This window comes from Vitis riparia, chromosome 8 (genome assembly GCF_004353265.1).
Source record: "Vitis riparia cultivar Riparia Gloire de Montpellier isolate 1030 chromosome 8, EGFV_Vit.rip_1.0, whole genome shotgun sequence".
Taxonomy (NCBI): domain Eukaryota; kingdom Viridiplantae; phylum Streptophyta; class Magnoliopsida; order Vitales; family Vitaceae; genus Vitis; species Vitis riparia.
This window is the reverse complement of record NC_048438.1, coordinates 21,965,616-21,980,292: the sequence shown is the minus strand read 5'-3', so window position 1 is coordinate 21,980,292 and position 14,677 is coordinate 21,965,616. Positions and strand designations below refer to the sequence as shown.

Below are 14,677 nucleotides of genomic sequence, written 5' to 3'. Positions count from 1 at the left end.
TGGTTGCAGAATTGTCACAAAAAATTCTCAATGGCATTCCTTTTCGACGTCTCCTCAGGAAACATACTTCTAGAAGCTGATTTCAACCCTTTGGTGGGAGAGATTGAGATGTCAAATCTCCTAGATCCATCCAAAGGCACTGCGAGTATCAGTGCACTTGCAGGTTCATTGGGTTACATTCCTCCAGGTACTCTCTTGTTATCATTCTCTGATTTAATATGCTTCTTTCGTGTTTAATATTTCATATCCTTCTGTCTTTCTCTCTCCCTTTCAAACCGATGAACTTTTTGTTGTTTGTTGATCAGAATATGCATATACTATGCAGGTTACAGCACCTGGAAACGTATATAACTATGGCGCTGTTCTGCTTGAGATCCTTACTACCCGACTACCGGTTGATGAGGCTTTTGGCGAAGGAATAGATTTGGTGAACTGGGTTCACACTGCTCCAGCAAGAGGGGAAACACCAGAGCAGATACTGGATGCAAGGCTTAGCACAGTTTCATTCGCTTGGAGGAAAGAAATGGTTTCTGCCCTCAAGGCTTAGCACACTTCAAGACTTCCTCCCAGATGAAGTGTGTTAAGACTTTATTAATATATTTAGTTATTATATTAGAATTATATATTTAATTACTATATATTTATTTAGTTATTACATATTTAGATATTATATTTAGTTATTATATTAAAATTATTTTATTTTTTAGAAGAAATGATAAATTAATCTTTATTTTCTTTTATTAAGTCTATTTAAATGTTAATGATACAAACCTATATTAAACAGAATTCTTAATAAGAAATTTTACATTCTCTCTTTGAATCTTTTTTGGATTTCAACAAAGTGAGTCAAACTCAATATGCTTTGATTTGGCATGAAAACCAGGTTGGCAGCTAATTAAATAAGCAGCACTCTGATTATCACACCATACTAGGGGGAGAAGACTGAGAACCGCTCTGGTTTGACTGAACATGGAGATTTGAAAAACAAAATAAAGAAACAAACACACCAGTCAAGAATGCGGCACTGCTGATGAAACGAACTCATCAACAGTCAAACACCAGCTGAGACAGCTCAATCAATGAGCTTCAAGAGCAGTTCTGAAGCTGCAGCTGCTTCAAACCCGAAACAAAACTTGAAGTGGATGCAAGGTGTGGAGGCAACTCAATTCATTCTGGATTCTGGTGACTGTATTATCTCCAAGGGCAGTTCTGAAACCAATTAATGGAAGAAAGCGTTGTTTCCATCCTTGTAGAGTGTTAATATTCAGTTGCATTCCCTCTACTAGAGATGATCACTGAGGGCAATCTTCTATCCCAAGAACATGGAGGCATTGCAGGTTTAGCAGCCCCCTCAGGCAATGGTTTACCGGTGAAAAATACATAAATTTATGCATTTTAACTTATTTAATTTTTACATAAAAAAAAAAAGGAAAAAAGAAAAATAAGTCAAATGAGTATGAATGATATGTAATTAAAAATAATTTATTATTTTTAATAACATAAATATTTTTATTTTTCTTTCATTTTCTCTTTCCTGGTGTTTTCTTGATATTTTCTTCCCTTGTGTTAGTCAGCATCCTTCTAAAATATAGTTCACATCTAAAACAAATCAACACACTAGACAATAAAAGCAATCAAATCAATTCAGACATCTGACTCTCATAGTTTCAATAGACATGATATGAAGATCGATATTTAAAGTAAAATACAAAAGAAACACACCAACTAAGAATTCAATTCAATTCAACAATGATAACACAAGGAAATTAACAGTAACGCACCAGCCAGAAAAACCAAATCAAGAAACTTCTTTATCATCTCAAAAGAAAGCAGCATTTCCAATCAGCATAAGTATGCCTCAAAGTTGTGTGTGTCAATTCAACATCTCCAATCTCATAGCAGCGAAATTTGCCTCTGCCCCTTTCATATGCTGCATGCGAATCATCTTTAATATGGTCAAGTGATTATTCTCTTATAATTCAACATCAAAGAGCACGCATCAAATTCGAATTGAGAAGCACCATTTCATAGGACTTGATCAGGTGAAGAAAAAATCATAAGTTTCATCTGATCAAATTCTTTGCAGGTTGAAATATTTGTGAGAATATTGTAAATAAAAACACAAGTACATGCTTACGAAACTACTAGTAAAAGCCATCTTATTGAGTTGATTCATTGACACATGCATGATATAATAGACATTGGGTCTCCAATGACAAGATAGGATCAAGAAAAAGGTAGTTGATATATGAATCTAACAAAAAAATAAAACAAGAAAAAGAGTATAATTGTGTTAGTTATATGGACAGAAGGTTTCTTTCTTACCTAATTATTGGTTGTTGATTTAATAGCTTCTCCATCAATAGATATCTCTGGGACATGTGCAATCTTGTGCCAATCCTCTCCTATTTCTGGTTTGCATCTTTTACTCAACTCGGGACAATCACGAATACTTAGAACTTTTAGTGTAGTGAGGCGGTGCATCCCTCCTGACAGAGTTGAAAGTTGAGGGCAATCGTCAATTTGAAGTTCCTGGAGTGATGTGAGGTTCTCCAATGACTCTGGCAATGCTTTGAATTTGTGACATCTCCCAATACGTAAGAAATGCAGGGTGCTAGCAGCAAGCCCTTGGATGGGCCACCGGGGCAAAGCTTCCAATTTTGGTAAATCCACAAATATCAATGAGCGGAGTCTACAACCGATGCCTTGAATGTCATTCTCTTCATCCCCATCCTCATCCATAAAATTAAACATTTCACAATCAAAAATTATCAAAGCCTCTAATGCAGGTAGGTGTTTCACACTTGGTGGCAAAGACACCAGACTTGGACACCTTCTAATCATCAAGCTTCTAAGAGCAGTGAGGTTTTGCAATCCTTCAAACATAAATTCCACATGGTTACATTCTTCAATCGACAACCAACGAAGAGAAATCAAGCAAGCCAACCCATTCCCTTTCCTTGGCCAAGCTCTTTGTTTCGTGGTTATTTCTAAAGACCTCAGACTGATCAAGTTACCCATATCTCTTGGCAATTCCTCCAGTTCAGTGCATGCTGTGAACAACAACGTTTGCAAAAGGTACAACTTGCAAATGGAAGCTGGGAGTTTCTTGATCCTCTTATTCTCATAAATGGCCAGATATCTCAAATGTTTCATATTACCAATGGAACTTGGCAACTCCTCAAAATCAGTCCCTCTTAAATCTAAAACTCGCAAGTATTTGAATCTTGAACTGCAAGTTCCCGCATATTCAGCTGTCGGAGTTATCTGGCTATATGGAAACCAAATGGTTCTAATATTGTTTTTTTTCTGGAGAAGTGCTAAACTTTGTTCTGGAACATTGTCAGTAATGGACAAATCTTCAACCTCTTTGGACTCAATTTTTTTTATAGACAGTGCAAGATCATGCACTAGATCGTGCATTTTAAACCAAACAAAAACTTTCCCATCTTGAACATCTTGGAAGAAAGATCTGGAACACAATTCAATAATACATTGGTTCCCAATATCTTCCAACTCTTGGTTATGGCTAGATGGCTGAATCAAACCTCGCGCCATCCAAAGTTGAATCAACTCAATGTTGGTGAACCGAAAATCTTTTGGAAACATGGAACAAAAAACAAAGCACGGTTTTAAGTGAGATGGAAGCTCATCATAGCTTAACTTTAACGCAGGCAAAATTCCATTGTCCTCCTCTAATGTCCATATTTCGTTATCTCTCACCAATTCCCAATCACGTTCCTCTAGCTTTGAGTAAAGCAAGCCCCCTAAACTTCTTACAGCAAGAGGAACCCCTCCACACTTCTTAACAATCTCATTCCCAATTTTTACGAGATTGGGATACTGCTTACCTTGTCCATCTTTAAATGCACATTTGAGAAACAAAGACTGACAGTCCTCATCGGGAAGACCCTTTAATTCTTGTGCCGGAAAAGTACCCAACACTGAAGCCACTGACTTTTTGCGAGTAGTCACCACGATTTTGCTGCCACCTGCACCACCCATGAACAGCTCTTTTAACTTGAGCCATTTCTCACGATCGCTATTCCAAACATCATCCAGAACAAGCAAATATCTCTTATCATCCAATGCATTTCTTAGTTGAGTTTGCAATTCATCCATGGAAAATTCAGCAAGTGAAAATCTGACATTTTGAAATTGATCCATAGACAAGGTACCAGTGCCTCCCATGGTTGCAGAAATAAGAATCTTCTTTGTCAGCGTCTCAATTTCATTATCCTCATCAGATACACAAACCCACATTCTTTTATCAAAATGTTTAACCACCCTTCCATCATTATACACCAATTTAGCAAGAGCCGTCTTTCCCATACCACCGATCCCAATGATGGGAATAACAGAAACATTCTCCTGCTCATCACTACTTGATGGCATCAAAATGCTGACAATATTTTCTTTGTCCTGCTCTCTTCCAATAATATTGGAAACATCCACGTAGGAGTGGGTCATCTCCCTCTTCCTATGTACTACATGCGTTGTGTCCACTACAACTGCTCTCTCAGTGAGATTAAATTTAGACTTATCAGCTGCAATCTTATCCAACCTCTCTTTCAAGTTCTTCATTTTGCGACCCATTTTAAAGCGAAATGGAAGTGGATTTGAAGTTGAAAAGCAACTGTGTACCTGTTTTGTGATGCTCCCAGCTTTTGCAACTTTCCGGCGTAAAGCCTCATACTCAAAGTCATCAAGCACATCTTCAGCCTCGTAAAGAGCTTTTTTGAGCTTTCGAAGCCAATCGGTGATCTGGCGGCTGTTGGATTGCTGCTCCTCAGCATCTGAGATCACCGCTTGAATGACAGAGAGTGTATCCTTGAGACCATGAAGGTCAGCCGTGACACCCCATGCAAGGGCAACTTCTTGGAGAGCAAGCGAAGCTATTTTTCCCAGAACTTTGTTTGCTAAGTCGAAGGCAAATGATTCGGCCATGCTTTGAAGCAAGGAGGAAAGGGCAAGCAATGGATCCGAGAGGAGGACTGGTTTCTTCAAAGTTTGTGAGGGATGCAGCAAGGCTACGGCATCCATATAATTGATACGTCAGTGATGTAAATGAATCTGGTCAACTCTTGAAACTTGATATTAAAATAACAAGTGGGTGCAGTTCACATGACACAGTTTGGAAATTAAAAATTCAATATTTAACTAATTCCCAGGACTATTCTTATTTTCTCTCCAAGCAGACGAATCTTTTCAAGTATATATTTCAAATTTATTAGATATGTGACCTTATTTCAAATTTCTTAATGTCAAACAAATGAAAACACAAATTATTCTTTAACAAGGGACCTCTCAAATAAATAAATTTATGTTCATCATACCATGAGTTCACATTATCAGGCCAATTAAAAAAGTTAAAAGGAGAAAAAAAAAGAAAAAAAAAAAAAAGAAAAGAAAAAGAGAGTACTCCTAATGACTTGTCTCTAAATGACCCTCATCAAATATCGAATATTGTATGAATCTTGGTGCCTTAATAGTCAAGAAATGTTTTCATATAATAATAATCCCGACTTGTTCAACTCCATTGGGTGGTGATTCATGAAATTATTTATTAAGTCATAAATAATAAAATGTTATGAAGTATGGAGACTTAATTGAATGTTTATTGAATATAATAAAAAAGTAACAACTTGCAGTCAATTTATATTAGGGCATCTTTTTCAATTTTCCATATAAAATGCCAAGTTGTATTATTTCCTCAACAACCCATTTATTTAGAGTAGATTAATAGCTTGTGAATGCTACAACATAGTTTAATCGATTATATGATGGTGTGGCTTCATCACATTTGTTCATCCACCGCCCACTATATATATATAAATTTAATCGATTACATGATGGTGCCTTAATAGTCTTAAAAGTTTGGTGAAGCTAATTTTTTAATCATTTAAGTTATATTTGATTCTTGAAAAATGTGAGAGAAAGAAAATAGAGAAAAAAAGTGAAGAAAACTAAGAAATAGATTTAAAATCAATAAATTATTTTATATGCTACTTCAAATTCAATTCACTTCTTTTTCATCTTCTATATAAAGATGAAATAATTTTAAAATATATAAATTTCTAACTAATTTTAATTATATTTAATTTTTTTTCGTATTTGAAACCAAATATAAACAAATTATTTTTCTCAATATTTTATGGGACCAAACATAACATTAATATTTGAAACTCAATTTTCAAAATATAGACAATTAAATTTATTTAAATAAAATAAAAATATGTTTGGAAGTAATTTGATAAAAAATATTTTTAGTTTGTAGCCTTTTAAGTACTTTTACAAAGAAAACATTTAAATATAAATAAAAAATGTTTTTGATCATGTTTTTAGTAATGTTATACATCGAAACATACCTTTTAAATGATAGTATAACAATAATTTCAAATGATTTTCTAAATTTTAAAAAATGAGTTTTAAAATTTTATCTTATGTCTAACTTATATTAAAAAAAAAAATGGTTCCCCAAATATCAAGAAATGATATCCAATTTAAATTTTTTAATAATTATAATAAATTTTTAATTAAATGGTGATACAAAGATTCTCAATAAACTTAATATTTCATTCATTAGTTTTAAAATTCTTTTTAAAATAAATGAATGTAAGTATACGAGTGGGAAAAATTTTTACCTTAATTTTCATCTATTTAATATTTCCAAATATTAAATATTGTATGAATCTTGGTGCCTTAATAATCAAGAAATGTTTTCATATAATAATAATAATCCCGACTTGTTCAACTCCATTGTATGGTGATTCATGAAATTATTTATTCAATCATAAATAATAAAATGTTATGAAGTATGGAGACATAATTGAATGCTTATTGAATATAATAAAAAGTTATAACTTGCAGTCAATTTATATTAGGGCATCTTTTTCAATTTTCCATATAAAATGCCAAGTTGTATCATTTCCTCAACAACCCATTTATTTAGAGTAGATTAATAGCTTGTGAATGCTACAACATAGTTTGAGAAACATGGGTTGTAATGATAATTTTATAAGAGGTATTAATCAATTATATGATGGTGTGGCTTCATCACATTTGTTCATCCACCGCCCACTATATATATAAATTTAGTCAATTATATGATGGTGACTTAATAGTCTTAAAAGTTTGGTGAAGCAAAATAATTCCATTTTATGAATCATTTAGATTATGTTTGGTTCTCGAAAAATGTGAGGGAAAGAAACTAGAGAAGAAAAGTAAAGAAAAAAAAGATTTAAAATCAATAAATTATTTCATATGCTGCTTCAAATTTAATTCACTTATTTTTCATCATATATATAAAGATTAAATAATTTTAAAATATATAAATTTATAACTAATTTTAATTATATTTGATTTTCTTCCGTATTTTTCATGTTGAAACTAAACATGAAAAAATCATTTTTTTTTATTTTTTTTTTCCTTAGTGCTTCCCCATATCAAACATAACATTAATATTTGAAACTCAATTTTCAAAATATAGACAATTAAATTTATTTAAATAAAATAAAAATCTGTTTGAAAGTAATTTGATAAAAAATATTTTTAGTTTGTAGCCTTTTAAGCACTTTTATAAAGAAAACATTTAAATATAAATAAAAAAATGTTTTTATCATGTTTTTAGTAATGTTATACATCAAAACATACCTTTTAAATGATAATATAACAATAATTTCAAATGATTTTCTAAATTTTTTAAAATGAATTTTAAAATTTTATCATATGTCTAACTTATATTAAAAAAAATAAATGGTTCCCCAAATATCAAGAAATGATATCCAATTTAAAATTTTTAATAATTATAATAAATTTTTATTTAAATGGTGATACAAAGATTCTCAATAAAATTAATATTTCATTCATTAGTTTTAAAATTCTTTTTTAAATAAATGAATGTAAGTATACGAGTGGAAAAAAATTTTACCTTAATTTTCATCTATTTAATATTTCCTTTTTGATAAATAAAAGCATATTTGAAAGTGATTTGATAAAGGTATTTTTAGTTTGTAGCATTTCAAGCACTTTATAAATAATTAAGTTAATATTTGAATATGAAGCAATAAAAAAAAAAAAATGTGTTTTGATCATTTTTTAATGACTAATCATATGGTTAACCGAGTCTCTTCTATAATGTCATGTGGTCGACTCAATCTTTTATGAAAACTCATATTTAAGGATTAGTTTGAACCAGAGATTACATTTATAATTCCTTCAACATGTTATTGTTTACCAAACATTTGTAGATCATATATGTTTTTATTAAGTACCCTTTTTAAAGCCTTTTAGAATATTGCAAGCTAGAATTTACCTTCTTTTGTTAAAAGCACTCCTCTTACGTTATAAATTTCATACCCTATCCTTTGAAAGAATTTTTCATATATGTCATAAATTGCAAGCTTATAAAGTTCATTGAATCCTAAGGCTATTCAAGTGTAAAAGAAGGAAAAGAAAATTTTTGGTTAAAATAATTCTTAACTTTATGAATTACCCCAAAGCTTATAAAGAAAATAAAAGATCGTCAGGTGTAGATAATGTTTATTTAACCATGTAAAAATCATTATCCGCACATTTGCTACTCTTTACATTTCACATTCATTTTCATATATCCTGATTGTTGATTGATAAAATTTTCAAAAAGTAACCATCACCCAATTCAACACATATGGAGAAGTCAACTTTGATCCTCATAATTTCTGGGATTCCCCTGCTTGACTTATGGGATGATATTTTCAACTATATCCTCCTGCTAGGAGATAATTCATAATGAATTCCTTCTTTACCACCTACACCATCAGAGAGTAATTAGAATTGAGATTATGGCCCTTTTAGAGTCCCTAGGCTTTCCGATCCAGGAGGTCCTCTCCATGAAACAAGAAGCCAACCAGGTCAATTCTTAGGGCCACTCGTACATTTACCTAGGTCATGTTTGGTTAAGTGTTGATGAAAGAAAAAACAAAATGCTAACAAAAATGATTTTTTTCAATGAGGTTGAATGAACATCAAATGTAAATACCAACTTATAACAATGACAATTCCAATAACATGTTTCAATCTTATAATGGTTGCTATATATTAATCAATAATCATACAAGCAGGGATGAATTAACATGTAAGTAACAGAGTGTACTTATTCACGAAGGACCGACCGAAGAACAGCAAGATTTGATGATGGTAATTTCAGGTGGCTGTTGTTGTGAACTGGTAAGAGGCATAAGAGAGAGTACCGAGGCTCCAGCTATGGTGGATGAGTTTGGCCTTTGCATTTTCGCCAGCAGCACCCATGGCTACATGCAATGGATAGAAGTGTTCCGGCCATGGGTGGGCCTCTCTGGCATGCGGTGCCTTCTCTTCATAGTGATTTATGTCTTCATATCTTGAACACGAACATGTAAATATAAATGTCAGAAAATGAAACAACAAATGACTGCCCCTGCTTCAATGCACAGGAGCAACTCCATTTTATGTTGCTTGATTTTATGGCAAAGAATAGTGTATATATATAGTAATTGAATGATTACCTTCCATCAAGGAGAGCTTCTTTCAACCAGGTATCAAACTCATATGCCCAAGGCACAACCGTTTCACTATTGGGATTGAGGGCCCTCAGATTGTGAGTGGCACTTCCAGAACCAATGATGAGGACGCCTTCCTCCCTGAGAGGGGCCAATGCCCTCCCCATGTTGTAGTGATAACTTCCATCCCTGTTTGTCTGAACGGAGAGCTGGCACACTGGGATATCTGCTTCTGGGTACATAAGCATGAGGGGGACCCATGCCCCGTGATCAAGCCCCCGTTTTTTATCTTCTTTCACAGACTTGAAGTTGGATGCCATGAGCAATTCCTTCACCCGCTTTGCCAACTCTGTAGCCCCAGGAGCAGGATATTTGAGCTGAAAATAAGAGGGAAATGGATTAAATACAACTAAACTCCACCTTACCACAATCCTTCACACCTAATACCACTTTTAACAAGCAACAGAATGTAAGCATATTAAAATGATAAAAGAATTCTAAATAATTTTCCATCAATAGCATCCAAAAAACAAAATTGATGGCCATATTTTCGTTTGAAAGCATATCAAAGAATGGTTACACTATTTTCGTTTGAAAATCAATCTCTGTCTCTTCTCTTTCTACCTTATTCTTAAGCCCACTTCCTCCTCTTCAATGTTATCCCTGAATTCTTTACCAATCAATGTGTTGTTAATCATATATCCATGAATTAAGATTCATACAAACATCTGTTATGACGATATCAACTCACACTTGCACATCAATTGATCCTTTACTGCACAACAAACACCTTGACGGCTTAGGCAAAATGTTGTGTCGGCTCAATATGTTAATCCAACAAGTTCTATCATTTCAAGTCATTGTTTCCCTGATCCACTAGTTCATGTCTTTGTTAGATTTTGTCGATAGCTTGGGTATTGAACAGGCCCATGTGGGCTTGTTTCACTTTCCCCTTTTTTTTTTCTTTTCTTGTGACAATAGTCTACTTTGTATACTTATCGTGTACTTGTTCTTCATCTTCGTTCTTTGTTAGAGGCCTTTGTTGATATATTCAGGATCAGAATTCAAACAGTGAGAAGAAGCCGACCAAGTTGATAGCTTGATTGGAAAACAACCAACATAGAAATTCATCTAAGATCTCTACATTTATTCCCAACAAAAAATTATTATGTAGATATTAGCAAGATTTAGAGTTTGCTTGAGAGAGATTCTTGATTGGTTTAGGGATCAGACAAAGTTTTAAGAATTACTTTAAATTTACTCCAAATGATGTTTGGATACCCCATTCCTAAGAACACATTTAAAAGATTTTTTGGTTTGTATCCTAATATTAAGACCATGTTTGGCTGCAAAAAAGTTTAAGGAAAATAAAATATAGGGAAAATTATTTAAAAAAATAGCCAAAAAGAATTAAATTAAATCATCTAAGTAATGCACTTTTTCTAAACTTTCTAATGAGATAAAAATGATATGGAAATTCTTCTAACATCTTTCCTCTTCTTTTTAATATGTTTTCCCTTACCTTTTCCCACGATCCAAACATAAGAAAATAACTTTTTCTCGACGTTTTCTTTCACTTTCCTTCGTACTTTCCCAATAACCAAACAGAATCTAAAAAGATTTTCCATAAAGATGCACACGAGAATTACTCCAAGACAAGACAAAAACATTCCACAAAGATTTAAAGAAGTTGGAATCAAAAGCGCCAAACCTTAAAGGAATAGAAAAAGTTGTCCCAACCGATTCATTGAAAAATAAAGAGACAAAGGGAAATGGGGGGAACAACAGACCTTATACATGGATTTGGGGAAGCCGTAGAAATCATAGATGGTGTCGTTTTGGGGGACGACGTTGACGGTGGGTTCGTGGGTCTCCCAGTGGGCAGAAATCACAAGAATGGAAGTGGGCCTCTGCCCCATGACCTTCTCCTTCCATGACTTGAGAAAGTGCCTGGCCGGCAGCGATTCGTCGATGGAGAGGGTGGGGGATCCGTGCGATATGTAGAAGGTGTCCATGAAGCCTTAAATTAGCAGTTTATACAGGGAGAATTGATTTGAGAGATGAAGGGGGTTTTAATGCAGAATTCGATTCCAACAGCAACAACTCTGACTTGGCTTCCTCTTGTTTTAGGATGTCTTAAGAAGGAAGATACAAGGTTCGTTTGACCACCTAACCGCCCACCAAACACCAATCGATCATATATGTCGGTTATTGTTTTCACATTCCTGGTCCAAAAACACGTGCATTGCACGTGAGATCATAAAATATAATAATTTTTTTTAATATTTTATAAAATAAAATAAAAAATTTAAACAAAGGAGTTTATAACTAAATTTATCATATAACTAAATATTAATATTAATATATAGATAAAAAATATATATGTCGTCCTATTTTAAATTTATTATGCTCATATGATTAGATAATATTAATATTTATTATTATATTATATTTATTCACGTAATATTAATAATTATTTGATTTAAAAACGAGTAATAAATTAATATTCATATATCTTTAATAATAAATAAATTCATATTCAATTTATAATTCAATGGTTTACATCTTATAAGTCTATCGTGTGGTTAGATAATATTAATATTTATTATCTTATATTTTTAATAATAAATTTATATTTATGTAATTTTTTTTAAAGGGTTAAATATATAGATTTTAGGACAATTATGCTTAGGGATAGATAAAGTCGATTAATGGGGCAAAGATTCATAAAAAAATGTAAAATTCAGTCTAGTTTAACAAACATTTATAATTAAGTTGAAAGATATAATTTTTTTATAACACAAAAAATATTCTTAGGTTGAATGGTAAAACAAGAAATTTATATTGAGTAACAATGTTGTATCGATGTACACTACTTGTTATTTTTTTTCCCTTTGACCTTTTAATTTTCTTGTGATTTATTTTTTTTAAATATTTTTTTAAAACTGAAAAAAAAATCTCATCTTATAAAGCAAATTTTTTATTTGAAAATTTTCTTTTAATATGTAATTTTAAATTATTTTTCAAAACATAATTTAAAATAAAAATATTAAAATTAATTTTTTAATGATTTCAACATGATTTTTTTTTATTTCATATAATAACAGAAAATTCTAAAATATATATATAAAGCGCATCATTGCATTTCTTAAAAGAAATTGATTTTTTTAGGCTCATCTATATTTTGAATTTTTTTATTATTATTAATGTTTTTAACTCATCTATATTTTTAAATTTTGAATAAGAGTATAGATTTATTTTATATTTAAAAAATTATTAAAATTTGAGATAGTAAAAGATATTTAATACTTTAATTTCTTAAAAATATTTTTTTAGAACCTAGGTTTTAAAATTAAATCTTCAAAAATTCATATATTTTATATAGAATTATAATCAATTTTTATTTTAAAAATAAAATAAAAAATAAAAATGAAGCTTATAAGTTTATCAACTTAATTTTCAAAATTATGATGTTAAAATGGGTAAAAGAGAAAAGCCCAAATCTAAATCACTCTACTTTGACCAAATAGCACAGCCTAAAACGTTGTCATGATCAATATGAAAACAAAATGATTGCTAAAAGATCTCAAATTTGAAGATCAAGAAGGAGTCGCAAGCGGTCTCATTTAAAACCCAAACAATTAGACAGAGATTCAATAGAGTTCATTTTCTTTAAACAAGATCTTTAAATAAAATACATAAAGAAGACAAAATTGAATCTGAAATACAAACTTTATTGAAATTGAAACTTACAAATTTTGAAGTTACCAAGAACTTTGAACTTGAAGAGAGCTTCTCTAAGCTGAACTCATTACAAGGCTTTGGTTACAATAGGGAGGATTTGCTTTTCTTTCTAAGGTTTTCTCTATTCTGGCTTCTATCTTACAATGAAGGAATGATCTTCTTTTATAAAATTATGAGAGCGGATTTGAAGAGGCTTAAAGTCTGCAGATTTGAAGAGCTTTGAAATCCATCGAAAGTAGATTTGTCCTTTTATTTGAAGTGTCCTTGTGAGTTGTCCACAGTCTTCTAGAAGGAACCTGATTTGAAGGAGAACTGGAGCTACAACCCGAGTATCCGATTTGAAGGAAGAGGAGGCCCAATGAGCTGTTGAAGAGGCCTTTTGCTTTGAAACCAAGTTGACGCTTTTGAATATATTTGAGGAGGGAAGACTCGGTCTTAGTAATCCAGTGGAGTGTATGGCAAGTCATAACACATGTCTTCATTTTGAGGCTCTTTGAGGATTGCAGATGATGAATCATCATCATTTGAATTTGAAGCCAGCTGGGAAAGTGTCTCAACAGCACGTTATTGAAGCTGTTTGAATTGTTCTTTCAAAAAATGGACAACTGAAGGAGTAGAGACAATTGGGATTCCTTCGGAAATGATAGAGGGAAGTTTAAAAGGATTTTGAATATTGGAGGAGCCTTTTGCTGCAATCCAATTTTTGATGTGAGGAAGTTGTTGAGAAGTAGAAACAGAGAAGTTTGACCACCATTTGTGTAATGGCTCACTCCTAATCGTGTAGATATTGTCCGCTTTGAATCCAAAGAGACCCTCACGGCTTAATTATACTTAATCCCGATATAAAAAGGTGACTTTTGGTGAAGTATATTACAAATTAACTATAAGAGTTTTAGCTTAAATCTAGATTAAGGTGGTATTTGTTTTTTGGCTGAATAGAAAAAACCAAAATATTTGACTTTTTCTATTTAGCTAAAAATAACTCATTGATATCAATCAACATAATTAAACTAAACTTGTTGATAACAAATTCACTTTAGTTATGTTGGTTAATATTAATAAGGTACTTTTAACTAAATAGAAAAAACCAAATATTTTAGCTTTTTTTATTCAACAAAAAAAAAAAACACTACCTAAATCTCAATACACTCTTTATTTAAGACCAAATTTCTTCAAATTCCTCCATCAACAATTAGGATATAAAAACTAGACAATAACATAGAAATTATAATCACATTCCCACATATCAACAAAAATCTCAATTTGGTCACAAATTTTTAGAGAAATCTGTATTACTAGGACAGTGAATGTTCGTTCTATCATGTTTTTTTTTTTCTTTACATCAAACTTAACACAAGCAAGGAAAAATAGAAAAAAAGATTCAAATTTAACCCCACACAAAAAAGACAGAATAA

General features: G+C 31.8%; 2 protein-coding genes across 3 annotated transcripts; both read right to left on the bottom strand.

Annotated features, from left to right (window-relative positions):
* Positions 1–1,618: 1,618 nt before the first annotated feature.
* On the bottom strand, positions 1,619–5,139 carry LOC117919594 (disease resistance protein RGA2-like). 2 transcript variants are annotated; one of them, XM_034836787.1, is made up of 2 exons: positions 2,326–5,139; positions 1,619–1,945 (listed from the first exon to the last, which is right to left on the bottom strand). In XM_034836787.1, exon 1 carries the CDS (start codon positions 5,041–5,043, stop codon positions 2,326–2,328), a length of 2,718 nt encoding a protein of 905 aa, XP_034692678.1. In that variant the 5' UTR covers positions 5,044–5,139; the 3' UTR covers positions 1,619–1,945. The 2 variants fall into 2 exon arrangements, with proteins under 2 accessions (XP_034692678.1, XP_034692677.1); XM_034836786.1 differs by having other exon boundaries at positions 1,619–1,930; positions 2,326–5,137.
* Positions 5,140–8,989: 3,850 nt separating this feature from the next.
* LOC117919535 (extradiol ring-cleavage dioxygenase-like) lies at positions 8,990–13,382 on the bottom strand. Its single transcript, XM_034836691.1, has 4 exons — positions 13,272–13,382; positions 11,309–11,743; positions 9,525–9,895; positions 8,990–9,379 (listed from the first exon to the last, which is right to left on the bottom strand). The coding sequence occupies exons 2-4, from the start codon at positions 11,531–11,533 to the stop codon at positions 9,184–9,186; spliced, it is 792 nt and encodes a 263-aa protein (XP_034692582.1). The 5' UTR covers positions 11,534–11,743; positions 13,272–13,382; the 3' UTR covers positions 8,990–9,183.
* Between the last annotated feature and the right edge of the window lie 1,295 nt (positions 13,383–14,677).

Excerpts from the sequence above, each read along its gene's own strand:
- LOC117919594 (XM_034836787.1), bottom strand. The coding sequence starts at position 5,043 with ATGGATGCCGTAGCCTTGCTGCATCCCTCACAAACTTTGAAGAAACCA.
- LOC117919535 (XM_034836691.1), bottom strand. The coding sequence starts at position 11,533 with ATGGACACCTTCTACATATCGCACGGATCCCCCACCCTCTCCATCGAC. Across the intron at positions 9,896-11,308 it reads TCCCCAAATCCATGTATAAG|CTCAAATATCCTGCTCCTGG; the intron begins GTCTGTTGTTCC and ends TCTTATTTTCAG. Across the intron at positions 9,380-9,524 it reads GAAGCTCTCCTTGATGGAAG|ATATGAAGACATAAATCACT; the intron begins GTAATCATTCAA and ends TTCGTGTTCAAG.